General features: G+C 42.3%; 1 protein-coding gene across 1 annotated transcript; it reads right to left on the bottom strand.

The window, feature by feature from the left end:
• Nucleotides 1–192: 192 nt before the first annotated feature.
• CTSS (cathepsin S) lies at nt 193–22,456 on the bottom strand. The gene is made up of 8 exons (XM_033924494.1): nt 22,261–22,456; nt 15,128–15,248; nt 14,647–14,769; nt 13,243–13,395; nt 7,543–7,767; nt 7,155–7,317; nt 6,014–6,116; nt 193–721 (listed from the first exon to the last, which is right to left on the bottom strand). The coding sequence occupies exons 2-8, from the start codon at nt 15,245–15,247 to the stop codon at nt 622–624; spliced, it is 987 nt and encodes a 328-aa protein (XP_033780385.1). The 5' UTR covers nt 15,248; nt 22,261–22,456; the 3' UTR covers nt 193–621.

Below are 22,456 nucleotides of genomic sequence, written 5' to 3'. Positions count from 1 at the left end.
CTAAAACTTAGTTTTATAGACCGAGTCATCAACCTAGAGGAGCTCAACCCTTCTCCCTACTTTCTTCATACTTGACCATAAGACTGAGTTAAAGATCGATGCTTCATATTTTGAGGACATAGAGGGAATGTATTAACACAGTGGTTCCCAACCCTGTCCTGGAGGACCACCAGGCCTATCGGGTTTTCAGGATAGCCCTAATGAATATGCATGAGAGAGATTTGCATATTATGGAAGTGACAGGCATGCAAACCTGCTCCATGCATATTCATATGGGCTATCCTGAAAATCCGATTGGCCTGGTGGTCCTCCAGTGGGAACCACTGTATTAACAGGTGAGGTGATAGCTGAACCCGGTCAGAAGTCCTTATCTACTGCCCTGGTCTCCTGTCTACACAGGTCTTGAGCTGTATAAACACCTGAATATCTGGAGGAGTATTCTCTGTGGCTTGGGAGATTTTTCCCTGTAAAGGTCTCTTGAGTATTTGCAGAGATTGTGAGTTTGAGAAGATGCATAGCGACACGGTAAAAAAATCTTGATTAACATAGTAAAGATAAATATATCAAAAGAAGGTGATTAGCTCAGTAGTAAAAAGCGGTTAGCTGTTTTCAAGAGCTGTCTCATAGTTTCGGGTAAGAGCAGTAGCTGCCAATTCCACATAGGTTCCCAAGATTCCTTGCTATCCGAACGAATCCGTGGTCTCCAAAACTGGTGCCCCAGCTTTTCAAGCAAAGAGAATAAACACAATGAGATACGGCTTAAGGAAAAGTGAAACAATGCTTTAATTATTTAGAATCATATATATAGTAATGGCAAATTCAATTTTACAGTCCAGTGCAAATGAAGTTCTTTATAAATTCATTCACCAGTATATATGCCCTTGTTTATTTATATATGCAATTATTTAGAATACACTTTTCAAAGAATGTATTTAGATACCAGGGGTCGATATTCCACGCAATTTAACCAGGCAGGAGAGGCTCCGGCCTGGATTATTCGCTTGTGCACCATTATCTGATGAGATTCACAGATTCAATAAATGGTGCCCAAAGTTAGATCACACAAGAGACAGTGGGAACGGACAATGAACACTCCACTGAAGATCACTGATCTAAAAAGGTCTTGTTTATTTCAATAAAGGATACACACAAACTGTGAACCCGACACAGCACTGGGTTTCGGTGGCTAGAAACGCCTGCGTCAGGGGTCACTGGGTCAATCAAAGTCTCAAAAAAAAAGAAAAAAGGCCGGACCGCTCCCAAACTGTGGAATACATTACTTCTGACCTTGAGACAAGAAAAGAACCTCAATAACTTTAAATCTAATCTTAAAACATTTCTTTTCAGAGATGCTTTTGAGATTTATACTTAATTTTTTAATTCAAAATCTCAGACGTCAGGCCTTAAATTAATGATTCCTTTTGTACCTTTTGTTTTTTACCTCCCCTTTCTTTTATTCTATGCAATGTATCCTCCCCATTTGCCCATCTGTATCATGTTTTGTCTGTATGACAATTGTGAATCTGTTCCCTTTATTTTATTTTATTTTAAATCTTTTTAAAACTTTGTATTAATTGGAAACCGCTTTGACTATAAAAGCGGTATATCAAGATTTAAATAAACTTGAAACTTTTCAGCGCTCAGCCTTTTTTTAGAGAGTTTGATTGACCCAGTGACCCCTGACAAAGGCCGTTTCTAGTCACCGAAACAATGCTGTGTCGGGTTCACAGTTTGTGTGTGTCCTTTATTGAAATAAACAAGATCTTTTTACATTAGTGATTTTCAATGGAGTGTTCATTGTCCACTCCCACTGTCTGTTGTGTGATTTTGAACCCGTGGGTTTTTTGTCCCGTTGGACTTTGAGTGTTTAAAGTTAAATGACCAAGATTCTATAAAAGATGCCTAAAGTTAGATGACCAAGACTCTATAAAAGAACCTAAAGTTAGATGACCAAGATTCTATAAAAGAAGCCTAAAGTTAGATGACCAAGATTCTATAAAAGAACCCAAAGTTAGATGACCAAGATTCTATAAAAGAACCTAAAGTTAGATGACCAAGACTCTATAAAAGAACCTAAAGTTAGATGACCAAGATTCTATAAAAGATGCCTAAAGTTAGATGACCAAGACTCTATAAAACAACCTAAAGTTAGATGACCAAGATTCTATAAAAGAAGCCTAAAGTTAGATGACCAAGGTTCTATAAAATAAGCCTAAAGTTAGATGACCAAGATTCTATAAAATAACCTAAAGTTAGATGACCAAGATTCTATAAAAGATGCCTAAAGTTAGATGACCAAGATTCTATAAAAGAAGCCTACAGTTAGTTGACCAAGATTCTATAAAAGAACCTAAAGTTAGATGACCAAGATTCTATAAAAGATGCCTAAAGTTAGATGACCAAGACTCTATAAAAGATGCCTAAAGTTAGATGACCAAGACTCTATAAAAGAACCTAAAGTTAGATGACCAAGATTCTATAAAAGAACCTAAAGTTAGATGACCAAGACTCTATAAAAGATGCCTAAAGTTAGATGACCAAGACTCTATAAAAGAACCTAAAGTTAGATGACCAAGATTCTATAAAAGAACCTAAAGTTAGATGACCAAAATTCTATAAAAGAAGCCTAAAGTTAGATGACCAAGATTCTATAAAAGAACCTAAAGTTAGATGACCAAGATTCTATAAAAGATGCCTAAAGTTAGATGACCAAGACTCAATAAAAGAACCTAAAGTTAGATGACCAAGACTCTATAAAAGAACCTAAAGTTAGATGACCAAGATTCTATAAAAGAACCTAAAGTTAGATGACCAAGATTCTATAAAAGAACCTAAAGTTAGATGACCAAGATTCTATAAAAGATGTCTAAAGTTAGATGACCAAGATTCTATAAAAGAACCTAAAGTTAGATGACCAAGATTCTATAAAAGATGCCTAAAGTTAGATGACCAAGACTCTATAAAAGAACCTAAAGTTAGATGACCAAGACTCTATAAAAGAACCTAAAGTTAGATGACCAAGATTCTATAAAAGAAGCCTACAGTTAGTTGACCAAGATTCTATAAAAGAACCTAAAGTTAGATGATCAAGATTCTATAAAAGATGCCTAAAGTTAGATGACCAAGATTCTATAAAAGAACCTAAAGTTAGATGACCAAGATTCTATAAAAGAAGCCTAAAGTTAGATGACCAAGATTCTATAAAAGAACCTAAAGTTAGATGACCAAGACTCTATAAAAGAACCTAAAATTAGATGACCAAGATTCTATAAAAGAACCTAAAGTTAGATGACCAAGATTCTATAAAAGAACCTAAAGTTAGATGACCAAGATTCTATAAAAGATGCCTAAAGTTAGATGACCAAGACTCTATAAAAGATGCCTAAAGTTAGATGACCAAGACTCTATAAAAGAACCTAAAGTTAGATGACCAAGATTCTATAAAAGATGTCTAAAGTTAGATGACCAAGATTCTATAAAAGAACCTAAAGTTAGATGATCAAGATTCTATAAAAGATGCCTAAAGTTAGATGACCAAGACTCTATAAAAGAACCTAAAGTTAGATGACCAAGATTCTATAAAAGATGCCTAAAGTTAGATGACCAAGATTCTATAAAAGAACCTAAAGTTAGATGACCATGATTCTATAAAAGATGCCTAAAGTTAGATGACCAAGATTCTATAAAAGAACCTAAAGTTAGATGATCAAGATTCTATAAAAGATGCCTAAAGTTAGATGACCAAGACTCTATAAAAGAACCTAAAGTTAGATGACCAAGATTCTATAAAAGATGCCTAAAGTTAGATGACCAAGATTCTATAAAAGAACCTAAAGTTAGATGACCAAGATTCTATAAAAGAAGCCTAAAGTTAGATGCCTAACTTAGGACCCCTTATATTAAGCTGCGCTAGGGGTTTTTAGCATGAGCCGGTGTGGTTAACGCTCCGATGCGCATAGAATTTCTATGAGCGTCAGAGCACTTACCTCGCCAGCCCGCGCTAAAAACCTCTAGTGCAGCTTGATAAAAAGGGGGGCTTAATTATTTAGTTAGCTTAATTGGCATAATTGGCACTGATAACAAGCTTATTTGGTTCAATAATTGGCATAAATTAAAATTAATTGCTAGTTAGGAGCCTAAATCGCTAGGTACCTGCCGGAAATTGGGCATGGTTAAGGGCGGTTCTTGGGTGTGGTTTTTATGTAGACGCCTAAATTTGACTTAGGCAGCAGTATTTAGGCCAAGAAAACCCTGGCGTAAATAGGGAGCGCTTAATGTTTTGACGCCTACCAGCACAAGTCTATAAACAGTGTCTAACTGAAGATTGACAGCTGCTTGTATGTGGCGTTCCTTGGCGCCTAATTTTTAGGCCTAACTTGGGCATTTATGCGTGCCAAAGGCTGCCGTACATGTCGGTGCCAAAATCACAGCAGTTGGGCGCACAAATGCCGGTATTTAATCATTGCTAGGAATGCCCTGATCTGCTCACGTCCCTTCCACGGCCTCCTTTTGAGTTGCATGCTATGAAATTTCGGCGCATGTTAGAACAGGGCGTAGAGCTGAGATACATACAGCTCCTCGTAATTACTGCCAATTAACTACTTGTTCCATTCAATCATTGATTGTTTGTGCCTAATTGGCTATTTAGTTTAAATGTGGACTTGGGATCTGCTCTCAAATCTGGAGAATCTAAAGGTAATCACTAAGGCCAAAATTCTCAAAGCTGCACCGAAAGTTAGGTTAGGTTAAGTGGTTTAATTGGTGATAGATGATGCAGTAATGGACCATGTCGTTAAAACCAATTAAAATCTAATTTTTTTAAAAAAAAGTAGGTTCTTGCAAGCGCCTACAAATGACGGCGGCCAACTCCCATCCATAGGCGTTTACATCTACGACAACACCTACATTTCTGGTATCTACTTTCGATGTGGCCACAAATCTCTAAACGGCGTCATTGCGTGATGGCCACACTGCTTTTTTCTAAGTGGCCATTTAGAGAATCCAGCCCTAAAGCCACAGCTGCGGATTTTCTGACAATTACGAGTATGCAATTCTGGGTAATGCCAATATTGAACAATTAACTGGACAAATCGGGCCACATAAAACTCAGATCTTTCTTTGTCCTGTTTCATTTAGTGGTTACATGCTTGATATTGCACTAAACCATATATCTGGATATTCAAAGCTGGTGCTTGGATGTGGCCCTGCATTGAATATCCAGACAAAACACTGGCAGCAGCCCTTGTTGAGGATGGGCTGGGGAGGGCTTCGATGGCTGGGATGGTTTAGATGGGCTGGAGTGAGCTTTGACGGAGACTTCAGTAGATGGAACCTAAGCACAGTACTGGATCTAGCCCAGAAATAGCTAAGAAGAAGAAAAATTTAAATTGAATTAGTAATTTAATGAGTGGGTAAGGTTGGGCAGACTGGATGGACCATTTGGGTCTTTATCTGCCATAATCTACTATGTTACTATGCTTTTGGCTGAGAATTAACCCCCTTAGTTATGAAGTGCATTGTGGTGGTAATCTTTTGAAGTCGTTATCACATATGTATGGTAGTGTACCTGAAAACGTAGATGAAATAGTGCCAGATGAAAGCATGCATAGATATTTCTACTGCAGGTGGACTTGTAGAGAATGGGCATAGATTATGAAATACCTTAATGTATGCATATGTTTCAAAAATCGAAACGCAGACATCAACACCTGCTCTTGGGCACATGTACCAATCATGCCGACAATATAAGCATGATCTCTGCATGATTTACACTAGTATTTAAGGTACCTTCTGGCCCACTTAATCATCAGTGTGTGTAGAACATGGATTCTTTGAAAATTACATCTTGCCTTCAGATATGAAGGCATTTTCAAGCTTTTGAAAAGCAAAATAACAAGTCTCTAGAGAGGACGACATTCGTTACTGACATCCTCGTGTATTTTAGATGTGAAGAAAATTCTGTACGTTGTTTGTTGACTGAAGACGTCACAGTATGTGGATCAGGGGATCTTACCTGTTTTTCAGTAGCCAGAAGTCTTTTCCATTGAGGGTTCCATAACCAACAGCAAGAACTCCGTGATTCACCTCTTGACTGCAGGATGTGTCGTCGTACACACCTGAGAATGAACAGATGCAAACCAAGAGCGAAAAAAGAATGACGTCAACAATTCAATCGGCTTGGACAAGGCTAACAGTTTGTGCGGAGAAATAGATCACAGCTAAAAGGAATATAGCAAACTTCCCATTATTGTCTCTGTAGTTGGTCTTCTGTAAATAGGATGTCTGATATTCAAAAAAAAGAGGCACTTCTAAATTTGGGCTCTATTGTAGGAGCATAAATTATCAACTGAAAATGTATCTTAATTTAGGAATTTAATACGAGTTATGCTTATAAATTTTGCCTAGGTCAGGGGTAGGCAATTCCGGTCCTCGAGAGCCGGAGCCAGGTCAGGTTTTCAGGATATCCACAATGAATATGTATGAGATGGATTTGCATGCACTGCCTCCTTGAGATGCAAATCTAACTCATGCATATTTATTGTGGATATCCTGAAAACCTGACCTGGCTCCGGCTCTCGAGGACTGGAATTGCCTACCACTGCCCTAGGTTGTGCACCTAGCGTTGAAAATCAGCGCTAATCTCCTTTGTCCCCACCCTACATCCACCCCTGTTTCCACCGACTTTTCCTGCTCCAAAATTAGCAGTTTATTGACATTTTGAGTATGAAGTTAAGCACTCGGCCCTAGGTCAGGGATCTCAAAGTCCCTCCTTGAGGGCCGCAATCCAGTCGGGTTTTCAGGATTTCCCCAATGAATATGCATTGAAAACAGTGCATGCACATAGATCTCATGCATATTCATTGGGGAAATCCTGAAAACCCGACTGGATTGCGGCCCTCAAGGAGAGACTTTGAGACCCGTGGCCCCTAGTACATTTTCAGAAGCCAATTAAGGAATGTAGCTCTCAAACAGGTCTTTTTTCAGAGGTTCACGACAGAGCCGTCCATTTTGTTCCTATGCCTCAATGTTTAATGTGCAGCACACTTTTATAAAAAGCCTGCCAAAGTCAATATCAAGCCTGCTGGAAGCTCAGCCACTTTAGAAAGTCAAATGTGTTTTGAGGAAGAAAAATAAGACAGTCGCCTACAACTCACCACTTTTGTATAAGAAAAATGAAGTACGGGATGCATCTAGGGCAACAGATATGGGTCCCACGTTGGCGAGTGCTTCCTGGAGAGCCTCCTCGGTGGGTTTGAGCTCTATGTACTTGGAACACGTGGTTGAGTTGCCCGCAAGATTGTAACGGCACATTCCATCCTGGCAGAGCAAGCACAGGTAAGAAAGAAAAGCATTTGTTTTCTGCCAACTTCATGAATATAATAATAATAATAATAACTTTATTCTTATATACTGCCAACAATCTTGCGACTTCTAGGCGGTTTACAATAAAGAGAAACTGTACATACAGCGAATTACAGAGTATAGCAGTGTACTTCTGATAATGGGAACATTAATGATAATAACAACAACCTGGCAACAAACCTTGGCTTCGTATGGATATGAAGATTCTGAATCAATTCCGTGATTGTCAATCACATATTTGAAAGCACTCGTCATGAATCCCCCATTGCACCCTTTGTTGCCGTACTTGGTGGTGCAGTCAACCAGATTCTGAGGGCTAAGAGACACCAGATTCCCGGTGGTCAGTTTCATCTGCCCTTCTAATGCCCCAGCCGCACTGAAGGCCCAGCAAGAACCACAGCTACCCTGAAAATATAGAAGAATGGAGGATGAAATACTCAAAGCAAGAAAGAGCCATTTTGCAAAAAGCCTCGCCCTCACTATGGAGTCTTTGTAATTCCCAAGTCATACAGATTAATTGACATTTCACAGCAAATGCATGAAGTGAACTAAATACTGTAACATAGTAACATAGTAGATGACGGCAGATAAAAACCCAAATGGTCCATCCAGTCTGCCCAACCTGATTCAATCTAAACATGTGGTGTTGTTGTTTTTTCCTTCTTCTTCTTCTTAGCTATTTCTGGACAAGAATCCAAAGCTCTGCCTGGTACTGTTCTTAGGTTCCAACTACTGAAGTCTCCGTCAAATCTCACTCCAGCCCATCTACACCCTCCCAGCCATCAAAGCCCTCCCCAGACCATCTTCAACCAAACGGCCATATACAGACACAGACCGTGCAAGTCTGCCCAGTTGTGGTCTTAGTTCTTCAATATTTAAAATTATTATTTTTTTGATTCTAGATCCTCTGTGTTCATCCCATGCTTTTTTGAACTCCGTCACCGTTTTCCTCTCCACCTCCACCACCTCACGCATTCCAGGCATCCACCACCCTCTCCGTAAAGTAGAATTTCCTAACATTGCTCTTGCGTCTCCCATCCCTCAACCTCAAATTATGTCCTCTGGTTTTACCAATTTCCTTTCTCTGGAAAAGATTTTGTTCTGTGTTAATACCTTTCAAGTATCATATCTCCCCTGTCCCTCCTTTCCTCTAAGGTATACATATTCAGGGCTTCCAGTCTCTCCTCATATGTCTTTTGTTGCAAACCTCCTATCATTTTCGTTGCCCTCCTCTGGACCGCTTCAAGCCTTTTTGTGTCCTTCACCAGATACGGTCTCCAAAACTGAACACAATACTCCAAGCGGGGCCTCACCATTCTTCTCTTTATAAAGCCCAGCATCCTTCTGGCAGCAGTCATGGCCTTGTCGCACTGTTTTTTGCCTTTAGATCTTTGGACACTATCATCCCAAGGTCCCTCTCCCCATCCATGCATTCAGCCTCTCCCCTTCCAGCATATATGGCTCCTTCTGATTATTAATACCCAAATGCATTACTCTGCATTTCTTTGTATTGAATTTTAGTTGCCAGATATTAGACCATTCCTCTAACTTTTGCAAATCCTTTTTCATGTTTTCTACTACCTCCTCAATGTCTACTCTGTTACAAATCTTGGTATCATCCGCAAAAAGGCAAACTTTTCCTCTAACCCTTCAGCAATGTCACCCACAAACATATCGAACAGGATCGGCCCAGCACCGAACCCTGAGGGACTCCACTACTCACCTTTCCTTCCTCCGAGCGACTTCCATTAAGCAACATGCTCTTGCGTCCGTCTGTCAATCAGTTTCTAATCAAGTTCTCCACTTTGGGTCCTAACTTCAGCCCTTCAGGTTTGTTCAAGAGCCTACTATGAGGAACCGTGTCAAAGGCTTTGCTGAAATCTAAGTGAATTACATCTGGCATACGTCCTTGATCCAACTCTCTGGTCATCCCATCAAAAAATTCAATCAGGTGCGTTTGACAAGATTTACCTTTAGTAAACCAGAATGTGCTGCCTCTTCTAGGCTCAGCAATAAATTAGCATTATTTCTCTGGTTCCAAGAACAAAATTCAAGAGAAAAGCACCAGAAAATTATGGGAAAGGGGATTTTCAAGTATTTCCACACATAAAGCAGGGTTTCTGGAAAGGTGCAGTCAGTGGCGGAGTGAGAGTAGGAGGCGCCACCCCCGCTTCTTCTGCTCCGCCCATACCACACTCGCGGCCCTCCCTTCCCACCTCTGTAGTTCTCTTGCATCGGCGTTGGCTTTCCTTCTGACGTCACTTCGTGGCCCCGTGACCCGGAAGTGATTTCAGAGGGAAACAGGCCGGCACGAGCAGCTGTAGTTGCTTGTGCTGGCGAAGATTCAAGAGGTATGGAGGGGCGGGGAAGGGGGGCATGAGTGTGGCATGGGGACGACGACAGAGATGTCCGCCCACCTCTCTTACTAAGCCACTAGGTGCAGCATTTTTCCAGTTTCTCAGCCACCACCGCTTTGAATTTCATTGAGAAATTTTGTATACTTATTTGGTCCTTACATTTTACAGAACTCCCCTGAAATTCACGGTTTGTCGCCTGTCAAAAGGCAGAGGGGGCAGGAGAGGGCAGCTGGAACGCCGGCGGGTGAAGAAAATCACTCGCAGTCTGCTCCGACCGCCTCTTCCTGGAGCAAAGTCGGGCTACACCAATCAGGAGCTGCTTTGACACGCAGCTCCTGATTGGTGTAGCTCAACTTTACTACAGGAAGAGGTGGTCGGAGCAAACCGCGAAGGAGCGAGTCCGCGATTTGCGAACCGCGAATTCACAGGGGAACACTGAACTATTAAACATTTCATTATCTTAAGCTCTGTTGAGGTTACTGACATTTTGGTGTCACTATTAACACACACGGACAATACATTGTTTCAGTCACAGCTCCTCAACTGTGGAACGCCTTACCCATCTACTTAAGGGAAGAGCATCATCTCTAGATAGTTTTGAGGGCAAGTTAAAATGCTTTCTTTTTAAAGAGGCTTTTGACTGATAGCTCCCTTAAGTGAAGACTACACCCTTTATCTCAGACTTCTGATTTCCTGGCCGCTCACTCCGCTCTGAAACTGAGAAACATCCCTGCAGGAAGATCCCTCCTACTGGAAACGGCTCAGCCACTTTATCCCCCGTCTCTGGAATCAGTTGCCCGCCCAGATAGGATCTCAAGTCTCGCTGATGACCTTCCGGAAAATGCCGAAGACCCATCTCTTTCACCGGAACAGTGCTAACGATCAGCCTGCTCTCCTCCTCTCTCCCTCCCCTTCCCGCTTCCGACTCCTTGCCTTCTCCTCCCCTCCTCTCTCTCCTTTTCTCACTCTCCTGTCTCTTCTAGGAATGCCTTTGTCCTGAAATTTTTGGGGAGTGCCAATTGTAATCCATTCTGAGCCCCCGGGAGGACGGAATAGAAATTGAATTAAATAAATAAATTCTATTCCAGATTTTTTATTTATTTATTATTTATTTTTTTTAATTTGTTTCATTTTCTATCAATTATTGTGTTTCCATTCCATCCTTCCTTTTGGTTCTGTCTGTCCTTTAAGTCATGTCTACGGCATTTGTACTGTTCCCGTGTATGTTGTTTTCGCATTGTGCATCGCCTTGAATTTAAGATTAGGTGATCAATCAAATTTTAGATAAACCTGAAACTACCTAGCAATATTTGTGCATCAACAATGTTTGAGCTAAAACACCGTAAAATAACGTCATTTGTACGACACAGCCGACAATGTCAGTGTGAATGCTCCGTGTCCATCCCCAGCTTTAACACAGGTGTCTTGGGAAGTTCTTAACAGCCTTGGTGATTGGACCCTGTGGCAGGTTGTCCCACATCACCTATAGAACGTCTAGGAGTTCAGCAATTATTCGCAGTTTTGGGTGGCGCTTGCGATAGGCCTCCGACATTACTCCCCAGGCAAAAGAAAAGGGCAATCAGGACAATCTTCATGAAAATGGAGGTTAAGAAATAAACAAACATTAACATTTTTGGTTTTCAAATAATGGTGGTTTTACAGTGCAAACATTTTTGAATATCCAAAATCACCGCACACAAAAAAAGTCTCATTACACTCGTCACATAAACGTAGATAGTAACAACAAATAAAGCGGTACAATTTTACGTTAAAATTCAAAGCAATTGCTGACAAAATAGCAAAAACTCTATGGGGCTGCTTTTTTTTTTGCCTCACTGTATACAGTATGAGGGTAAATCAAAAAGTAACTGTAAAATGCTGTATTTCGCCATGTATAGGCCGCCCCTTTGTATAGGCCGCAGGAAATGCCGATGTAGGTTTAGATAAGCTGCTCCATGTTACTAGCCGCGGCTTATCTAAGAGTTTTAAAACCTACATTGGCCTATATCAGGGGTAGGAAATTCCAGTCCTTGAGAGCCGGATCCAGGTCAGGTTTTCAGGATATCCATAATAAATATGCATGAGATAGATTTGCATCTCAAGGAGGCAGTGCATGCAAATCCATCTCATACATATTCATTGTGGATGTCCTGAAAACCTGACCTGGATCCGGCTCTCAAGGACTGGAATTTCCTACCCCTGGTATGTATTAGAAATTTTCTTTCTTTTCTATTTAAATGGAGTTCCTTTTCATAATTTGGATTGAATTATACTGTAAAGTCTGCAGGTAAAAAAGCAGTGAATGCTTCATTTGAAAGTTGCCCCTACAATAATTAACACCCCTGTGGAAGGCTCATCTTACCCACCTGTTCTGTTGACTCAAATCAAGTTTCAAGTTTCAAGTTTACCTTTATTTGATGAATCGCTTATCACAATACCTAAGCGATGTACAATTAAAAACCATCAGAGTGTGGTAATACATTTAGTTTACAAAAATCAATTAAAAGACAGACATACATTTAGTTGACTAAAAATCACTTAAGAGACCGACAAAGATTGACGAACAAGAAGGGGTGGGAAGAAAGGGGAGAAGTTACAATTTTGTTATCTTTTAGAGTTTGACATAAAGGGTAAAAACACATTGGGTAGTAAAGGGTTAAGATGAAAAAAAGAAGAGTACAGAAACCTAAAATGACTATGTTTTACAAGTCAAATGCGTCCTGGAATAAATATGTTTTTAAAATTTTCTTAAACGCAACAAGGTCTGTTTCGTTTTTGATAAAATTTGGAAGGGAGTTCCACAGTGTGGGTGCTTTTACAGAGAATATATCGTTGCGTCTTGTGCCTATGATTCTTAGCGAAGGGACTGAAAGCAAATTTAATGAAGAGGATCTTAAAGAACGAGCAGATTTGTGTGGGACAATCATTTTTGCAATAAATTGGGGTTCATTGAAGCTTAATGTTTTGTAAACCAAAAATAATATTTTAAAGGTAATTCGGTGGGTTATAGGGAGCCAGTGTGATTTAATTAATTCTCAGAAGCGAAAGAGTGGACAAGTCCAAAAGAGACTGGTGAACTCAAAGTATTTGACAAAATCCTTTATTCCTGCAATACAACATACATCGACTCGACATGTACATGTTTTGGCCCGAATGGCCTGCCTGAGGAGTCTCACAGGTCTGTGTAAGAGTCAAAAAAACACATCAATGACCAATTCAACATCACATAATTCACGCTGCAAAAACGCCACCATTTGCAAACTGTTGAATTGGTCATTGAATGCGTTTTTTTGACTCTTACAGACTCCTGAGGCAGGCCATTCGGGCCGAAACATGTACATGTCGAGTCGATGTATGTTGTATTGCAGGAATAAAGGATTTTGTCAAATACTTTGAATTCACCAGTCTCTTTTGGACTTGTCCACTCCTTCGCGTCTGAGTGTTGTGACTGTGAATTTGACTCTCCTGTGTTTCCCTATCAAATCACATTAAGTCACGGAATTAGGGCGACAAGACTGCTTACCTGATGCTTCACTTCTGTGACGCAGCCTTTCTCTCTCCAGTCCACCGAGTCAGGCAGCTTGCCAGTTGAATTTACATCGCGGGTGACCTTTCTACTGTTACGGCGGTGAGGAACCCGCAGTCCGGTCAGCTGTGAAATCACTTCCTGACTAGTCTTAATATTGGGGGGGAAAAAAATGGTTAGTTTTCTCAGTGTACCACGCACGTATCTGTGGCGTGCATTCTTTAAAATTTATTGGAAGTCGTCAGGAAGGAGAGAGAGAGATAGGAAGGGAAGGGGAAGAAAGCAGAAAAATGTAAAAAAGTTGAATGTTAAAAGTTAATGCCAAAGATGGATGTAGGGCAGAAAGTGAAGAAGAGAAAAACAGTCAATGGATAAGAAGACCCTGGAAACACAGTTAAGAGCACAGACAGAAAGAAGTGCAACCAGAGACTGGGAAAGGATGATTAGAAAAATAAAATCCCCAGACCACAAAGGTAGGGAAAATGATTTTATTTTCAATTAGTGCTCGAAATGAGAATTTATATCTGCTGTCTATAGTTTACACTATATTTGTCTATTTTTCTGTAGCAGTTACTAAGGTGACATTGCATATTTAAAAGTCATCTGCCTTGACCTCTTTGAAAAAACCCATAATATAAATGACACCTAAAATTATCTCTACATAGAGTGTGCTTTGTGTAGTTTAATTTTATGGTTACCATTATGTATTGTTAATAAGATTATATTGTGCGTGTGTGTGTGTGTGTGTGAAAAATGAATGGAAAAAATTGTATTACAGTGCTATTAGTAGGGGGAAAGGTCAGGGGCGGAGCTTGGGAAGGTCAGGGGCGGAGCTTGGGAAGGTCAGGGGCGGAGCTTAGGCGGTTGGTGGTTGGGGTTACTCGGTTGATATGTGTTAGACTTAGGGGGAACTTGGCTTGAGGAAGTTGAGAAACGCTGCTCTAAGGGAAAGGAAGGGATTGGAGAGATTAGTAGTTGGTATGGATGAACAGACTGGTCTTTATCTGCCATCAGTTTCTAAGTTTCTGTGTTGACGAAAGAAGACGTCACACTTTGTTGAACTCCCTATTTCTCGCTATAATCTGCTGATTATTTGTACTTAGCCCTGCTGAGACATGGAGGAAAGCCAATGGAAAATAGAAATAATGTTTATTCTAATAATGAAGAAATAATGCCTACGGAAGGCAGCAAAGTTCATACTGAGTAAACTGTGTCTGAATTTGAGAAATTTCACTGCGCTCTATCTGTTTTCACATTAACATTAATGGTCTGAAAGAAACCTCTCGAGTTTCTCTTTCAGTTTTCATGAAAAATCAAGGTTTTCGTGATATGATGCCCTCTCTTTCCATCCAGCTATCGAGAGCTGGTGTTTTCAGATGAGAGAAGACTTCATGTACGTACCATATCAGCCAGGTGGTTCATCTCTACTTCGTACGAGTGCTTTCCTAAAGATTGCTCCAGATTATGTATTGTCACAAAGTTCAAGTTCTTCTCCCAGTTCGAGCGTCTCATCATGGCTTCATTCTACAAACACATTGTGCAAAACCACCCCAGAAAAGCTATTAAAACAGAAGCAGGGAAAGCAATAATCCTGCCCTTATGTATGTCGCAGAAACGGACAAATGCCATGCAATTACAAATATGCTGGGATTATTTTTATAAAAACAACCTTTTAGTGCATCTGTTGTCCTCCACTGTGAGATTACCCCTCATGCTGGTTTATTTTAACACATTGCTGGGGGGGGGGGGGGGGGTTCTGCTTTGGTCCTGCAAGCTAACATCCTGCACTTTCTCCTTCTTTTCTGTGGAAATGTGCACTCCTAGTGAAAGTGTCCAGACGATGTGTGCCTTGGGAGCAGTTTCACACTTGTGGATCACATACCTCATCTGAATACACTTTGTCATGGGTTTCCTTCCACTTCTGCCAGGGTTCGTCAAAGCTTGGATCTATCTGCCACGAGGTAGCAGCAGAAGCCAGCATCAAACATATGAACACCTTCATTCTGCTCAAAAGAAGAGAGATGTTACCAGTTATTACAATACCTTTGCACTAGGGTTTTGTTGTTCCTCATTTGGGCTTCCAGCCGAACTGGCACAGATCTGCTATCCCCTCCCAGCTTCTGGCATGGTGATGAGAATCTTTGGCCAGGACTATGCATCTGGGTGCTTTCAGGAACCTCGCAATCATGGGCCCCCGACTCTGGATGTTACCATTGGATAATGAATGGGACACCTTTCCCTCTCTCCCCTATCATAGCTGCCAAGGCAATATCCCCAGCACTGGCTGACTCAGGGAGTAGATGGCCTGAGATGGGAGCCAAACCCATGTCCCTTTGCATGACAATGGGCCAGCTCCTTTGCACTGCTTTTACATTTGTCCAGTAAAAAGTGTCAAAGAATCCCATTTGTCTTCAGGTCCAGCATAGCTGGCTCAGGACTAGGTTACCATTGAGGACTTTAGGGGCCATTCTGTATAAGATGCACTTGCAGTTATGCATGCCTGGCGCATGTAACTGCAGAATAGACTCTACCTATGTGCACTTCTGCCTTATTATTGCTTTATTGTGTAAGCTCAAACATTAGTGGCATATTGTGCAATTATGAAGGAGTTAATGTGGAAGGAGCACGAGCGGAACATGGACCCGTCAACAATGAACCTGACCCACTCATAGAACACATTGCATCTGGAGATGCCCACTTATGGCTGCCGTTGACTTGGCATAAGCAGGCGTGCCTTCTTTTTGACGTGCCAGTGAAGATTTGTAAGAACATAAGAATTGCCGCTGCTGGGTCAGACCAGTGGTCCATCGTGCCAGCAGTCCGCTCTCGCGGCAGCCCCCAGGTCAAAGACCAGTGCCCAAACTGGTCTTACTAGTATTTATAATAGAATCAGGGTGTCCTGATGCCATTATACGAGGTCTGTTCAAAAAGTTCTAGGACTGATTTCATAAAAATTTATTAAACAATCTTGCAACTTATTTAATTGGGTCCCCTTCAAAGTACGCCCCTTCCCTACATATACACTTTTTTCCAATGTCATTTCAACTTCTGGAAACAGTCCTTAAACGCATCTTCAGGAATCGCCAAAAGTTGCTGCATCGAATTTTGCTTTATGTCTTCAATGGTGTCGGATCGCTTTCCTTTCAGTGCGAATTGAAGTTTAGGAAACAAGAAGTCAGCAGGGGTCAAGTCAGGAGAGTAAAGTGGCTGGGGAAGAACTGTCATCAAGCCTTTTTGTGCAACATTCATAAATTTTGACAGCGGCATAAGCAGGCGCGTTGTCGTGATGTAGGAACCACAACTGCTCCCTCCAAAGTTCGGATCACTTCCTCCTAATTCTCTCATGGAGTCGTTTCAACACTTTCAGATGGTAATTCCTTATGGCAGAAATTCATAGTGAATAATGCCACGACTGTCAAAAAAAACATGTTAACATCACTTTGACGTTCAATCGAACTTGCCGAGCTTTTTTCAGTCTTGGCGATGTTTTGTTTCTCTATTGAGACGACTGAGCTTTGGTTTCCATGTCATAACCGTAGACTCATGTCTCGTCACCGGTCGTCACTTTATCAAGAAATGTTTCGTCTTCATTTGCCTGTTCAAGAAGATTCTGACAGATCATGATGTGGTTCTTCTTCTGGTTGTTGGTCATCAACCGTGGAACAAATTTTGCTGCAACGCGAAACATCCCCAACTTCTCTGTTAGAATGTTGTGGCATGAACCAATGGAGATGCTGCATTCCTCTGTCACTGATTCAATTCCTAGTTCAGTTCTCTGAGCCCTTTGGAAGTGGAGAACCAGGTCAATAGTTCTTGGCTTGTGCAATGGTGACACCTAGTGGCTAGATTTAACGCTCACAATTGCAAGTTCTGGAAGAATCCCTGGTGCCTAAGCCCCGCCGGGGTCTCTCATTGCAATAATTGGGCTAAGGAAGTTGGGAGTGGATATAAAGTGAGGGGAATGAAAGGCCATGATGGAAGATCCCACCAGTTGAACTGAATACCCAAAGGAACTCAAGGAAACCTTTGTCCCTCCCTAGCCTTCCAGAGAAAATTAACCGGGGAAGAGAAATGTAACAGGCTGCTTGATTAGTTCTGTTGATTCAGGAAGACTCCTGAATTACTAGTATGGTACTGTTTATAACCAAAGCAAAAACCAGTGGAGGTTTGAAGAAAAAAGCGTGCAATTTTATTCAACAAATCAAAGTCTTGTGCGGTGGCTCGACTCGCACGTGTTTCGGTCGGTACGGCCTGCTTCAGGAGCCGGGCAGAAGCTAGACTGGTTCGCATGCGTGAGTGTTCTATATTCTGTATGCCTGATGAATTACCTCACAGTCTTCTTGGCCGCTTGTGTTCCTGGATGTCTATTCACCTAACTGGGCACCTTTCTAGGGGCAGCTGAGGACAGCTGTATGCCCCCTCTTCTCCCGGGGGTGGGGGACAACAGTCCAGGTTTCTTTTACTTCTGGTGCAGCAGTAAACCAATGGAACGAGTCGTACGCCCATATGCCAAACTCTTCTTAATCTTTACGCTCACATTCATGTTGAGGGTCAATTACCTTTCCCACTGTCAAGAAGAGTTTGTCACTTGGGCGTACGACTCCATTGGGTTACTCCATTGGGTTCCATTGGGTTACTGCTGCACCAGAAGAAAAAGAAACCTGGACTGTTGTCCCCCACCCCCGGGAGAAGAGGGGGCATACAGCTGTCTTCAGCTGCCCCTAGAAAGATGCCCAGTTAGGTGAATAGACATCCAGGAACACAAGCGGCCAAGAAGACTTGAGGTAATTCATCAGGCATACAGAATATAGAACACTCACGCATGCGAACCAGTCTAGCTTCTGCCCGGCTCCTGAAGCAGGCCATACCGGCCGAAACACGTGCGAGTCGAGCCACCGCACAAGACTGATTTGTTGAATAAAATTGCCTATCTTTTTCTTCGAACCTCCACTGCTGTCTGTTGGTTTCGATTGTTTATAACCAGTCACGGCATCCTCCCCTCATCTGCTGCTGACCCTGACAAAGTCAGGGCTGCCAAGTTACCTATTCCGGGATGGAGACTTATGGGGCATTCACCTTCAGCGCTGATTTCAATGGACAGAATCATGGACCACAGATCCTAGGAAAGGTGAGTGTCAGAAGCAGACAGGGTTGCGAAGTTAACCACCACGGTTTTGCCTCATTGCATTGTGGTTATAATTTTCTTAGAGAACTCAATGGGAGCAAACCCAGAAATTGATCAATCATAAGAACATAAGAAACGCCTTTGCTGGATCAGATCTAGGTCCATCTAGTCCGGCGATCCGCACACGCGGTGGCCCAGTTAGGTGCTCCTTATTGGAGACCCGGATTTCCCGTATCCCCCGATGTGATTTGCAAGAAGGTATGAATCCAACTTGCGCTTGAAACCCAGAACAGTAGTCGGTTTGGCTGGCCTGGATTGAGGCAGAAACTGAAACTGGGGATGTTTCTGAAAGGTTGGACTGTGGCCGTGTATTTATCTAGTAGGCATTTCCTCCTCGGTGGTTTCATTGCCACTTCCTGCTGTCTCTCCATTGCTGTTTTGCACATTCACTGTTCATATACTATACAGGACTTTTAGGCTTACACTGGTGTATACAAATCTATCCCGTGTCTCAATCATCGTGACAATCCTGAAAACCCGACTGGCTCGGCTGCCTCCTGAACAGCAGAGTTGGGGGGTGGAATAGTGTTCTAGAGGCTAGACCTAGTTGATGTCAGCCCTACTCAAGCCTAAATCTTCCAAACCAGTGCTCACATTTAAATCCAGCTCAGACCTCTCAAAGGCAAGGCTGCCAGATTCTCCTGTCAGGCTTGATCCAGTCCTGGGTTTATCCTCACTGCATGCAGGATCTTGTAGTCTTGCTCCTAGGGCATGCAAAAGGATATCAGAACTACAAGTCTTTGCATGCAAGGGGGGTAAACCCAGATGAATCTGTATAGGTATGTGCAACTCACAAATGGAAGATTAGATTAGATGCATCTTATCTCCTACAAATGGTGAGATTTCTTAAACCTCTCTTGCCCTGGGCTACAACTGTACTTTTTTGACCATGTGACCCCTTTACTATATAAAGTGTGTTGGCTGCCCGTAAAACACAGGATCTCTTATAAAATTTCACTACTGACCTTCAAAACTTTACAATCTAAATCCCCCCCCCCCCCAATTCATAGAAAAGTACCTCATTCCTTACGAACCTCCTTGTGCCCCGAGATCTACTAATCTTGGCCTACTGACGATACCATCCTTAAGAATAATCGGCATCGAATGGCACGACATCTTCTCTGTGGTCGCCCCCCCCCCCCCCAACCCCAAGCTCTGGAACACCCTACCGGCGCTTATTCGCGATGAAGAAAAAAATCTCGATCGATTCAAGGGCCTCCTCAAAAGCCACTTATTTAAGGACGCTTTCGTCCTTTAAAGCTTAGATTCTCTTTCTCAATTTTTAGAGTCTTCCTTAAGCGATCGTTCTTTGTCCTGACGCTCGGGAGTCTTCTTCTTTTCCTTGATTTTCCGCTTGCTAATTCCTTTCGTTTTTCACCTTAAATGTCTTCGCGTCATGTTTGCCCGTTTATTTATAGTGTAGTCAATATTTTTCTTAATTTTTTTTTTTTTAACATGGAAAAATCTTCTTGCTTTCTTCGTCTTCCCCCCCCCTGATTTTAATTCTAACTCGCTTAGTAGTATTGCTCAGCGAATGCATCAAATTTTAATAAAAACTTGAACCACGACCGTGCCATTATTTCCCTATGTTTAAATAGTTTGACCTAAAGCAGACACATCTGCCTGTTCTTGTGTTTCCCCCTCAAATTGGCACCGGGGGCAGCTGTGATGTGGTGGGTAACGTGCACCGTCACCAACGGCGTGAAAACCAAGATCCCCCAAGTGTGACCTTTTTATCTCATCTGTGGTGCAGAGTTTCTGACCTAAAAATCTTTCCTTAGCTTACCCAGCAACAGATGATGCGGCCGATCTTTACTGGCAGGAAGTTAGAAGCTTTTTTTTTTTTCATTAGCTGATAGGATGCTATTAATTATGAGCAGGAAGAAAATGCATTTTTTTTTTTAAAGATCATAGTTTGACTATGATGAAACATTTTCTGGATTGTAAATCTCTTTCCACGTTTGACCTTCTGAACTTCAAAAGCGCTAAGGTGTCTGCTAACATTCCTGATTTGTCTTCTGGTTGGGCTTTTTCCTAAGTGCATGCTTTTATTTCAGGGTCTCTGCCCCCCATCTTCATGCTCCCTCTTCCTCCAGGAACATGTAGCATTAGATACCCTAAGCCAGTGTTTTTCAACCGTGTTTGGACACAGAAAGCATGGACTTTGGAGAGAGGAAGGGAGGGAAAGAGATGGTTGTGTACACGGGGAATAGAAGAAAGGAGAATTTTTGGTCATAGGGAGGGAGTGAGGTACAGATAGTGGCATACCAGGGTGGGGGGGGTGCGGTCTGCCCCACCCCGGGTTTACGTCCCAAGGGGGTGCACAGCTGGCCACCCTCCAGTGTTGTCCCTAGGCCGGCAAACTGCGGCTCTTTAGCCACTTGAGTGCCACTGCCGCCATCGGGAACAGGCCGGCGCCAAGTTCTCCCTGCTTTTTCCCTGTGGGGCCGGCCAACTCTCGCCACTCGCGTCAATTCTGACATCGGAGAGGACGTTCTGGGCCAGCCAATCGCTGCCTGGCTGGCCTAGAACGTCCTCTCCGACGTTAGAATTGACGACGGGTGGCGAGAGTTGGTCGGCCCCGCGGGGAAGAGAAGCAGGGAGAACTTGGCGCCGGCCTGTTCCCGATGGCGGCGGTGGCACTCAAGTGAATTACTTTATATATAGTCAATATAGGCACAGAGTTACATTTTTTAACATTTTCTAATGGTGGTGTGCCTCGTGATTTTTTTTCATGAAACAAGTGTGCCTTTGCCCAAAAAAAGGTTGAAAAACACTGCCCTAAGCATTGTTTGCAGCTGGGCTGCTTTAAGAGTAGTTCTCATTCACAACATGGATTTACTATTTTTTAATGAATGGATTGCTGAATCTTTTAAGGTCTGTGAACCACCAAAAATAAAAGACAGGGCTAGTATATACAGTCCATGGTGGCCGGTGGCTGCTGCATATTTATATCCTGGATACTCAGTTCTGGGTCACCCCTGGATAATGACAGATTGACAGGTATGAAGCAACGCCAGCACTTATCCGCTACTGGCAGTGCTCTAACCGCATACCCGGGTTTTTATTCCTCCGATTCCTGTTTTGGAGCTGGAAGAAGTTTTGGACTAGGAGAGAAGGCTTTGTCTGTTGATTTTCGATTCTCTCTCTTTTATAAAATTATCCCGTGTGTGTGTGTGCGTGTACGCCTCTTCTGTACCAGGAATGCCAGTCATAGATCACTTCACCAGAGATGGGGGGGGGGGGGTATACCAATTTGTCAACTTTTACACGTGCAAAACTTGCTTTATACACAGAAATACTTTGCGGAACTACCCCACAATGTTTGACTTCAATCGCGCGTCCTTGGAACTGTCCCTGTGACCTTGGGCGAGTCGCTTAACCCTCTATTGCCTCAGGTACAAACTTAGATTGTGAAACCTCCGAGGACAGGAAAATACCTACAGTACATTAGAGAAACTACTGAAAAAGGGTGAACTAAATCTAAATAAATAAGTACAGCCAGAAAACCATTCTTCCATCTTGCAATCTCCTCTGAGGAGTTAGTGCTTAAAGGGTCTCACCAGAGCTGCTCACGCGGCCCCCCAGCAGTGATGGATACCAACATCTTGGTTTATCAGCTGGTAAAATGCCTCAGATATATTTTTTTTCCCATAAAAGGCACCGGGGGAAGCAGTGCAGCTGGGAATTACCCCTGAATTTAATGTTTCATTAGCAAATGCTGTACTTGGTACCCCGCTCATGGCTTCTGCCCCCGAGGCTGACCTCTGACAGTCTGGAGAATGCCTGAAATTAGAAAAGTGAGACAAAGCTAAAACATAAGTCCATACCTTTTTTTTCTGGAGAAAGGATCTGAAATGTCGGTCTGGTGCCAGTCACTGCCCGTTCTCCACCTGCCTGATGCCTTCTCTGGGAGAAGCTTACTTGCCTGCCCCAGGAGAAGAAACAGAAGTGGTGAAATTTAACTCCTGCCGTTGGTCACATGAGGTAGAGGAGGAAGTTCAGATCTCTTTCCCACCCTCTCTC

Source organism: Geotrypetes seraphini, chromosome 16 (genome assembly GCF_902459505.1).
Source record: "Geotrypetes seraphini chromosome 16, aGeoSer1.1, whole genome shotgun sequence".
Taxonomy (NCBI): Eukaryota; Metazoa; Chordata; class Amphibia; order Gymnophiona; family Dermophiidae; genus Geotrypetes; species Geotrypetes seraphini.
This window is presented reverse-complemented; position numbering and strand designations above follow the sequence as displayed.

Excerpts from the sequence above, each read along its gene's own strand:
- CTSS (XM_033924494.1), bottom strand. The coding sequence starts at position 15,247 with ATGAAGGTGTTCATATGTTTGATGCTGGCTTCTGCTGCTACCTCGTGG. Across the intron at positions 7,318-7,542 it reads CATATCCATACGAAGCCAAG|GATGGAATGTGCCGTTACAA; the intron begins GTTTGTTGCCAG and ends TTGCTCTGCCAG. Across the intron at positions 6,117-7,154 it reads ATTTTTCTTATACAAAAGTG|GTGTGTACGACGACACATCC; the intron begins GTGAGTTGTAGG and ends GTTCATTCTCAG.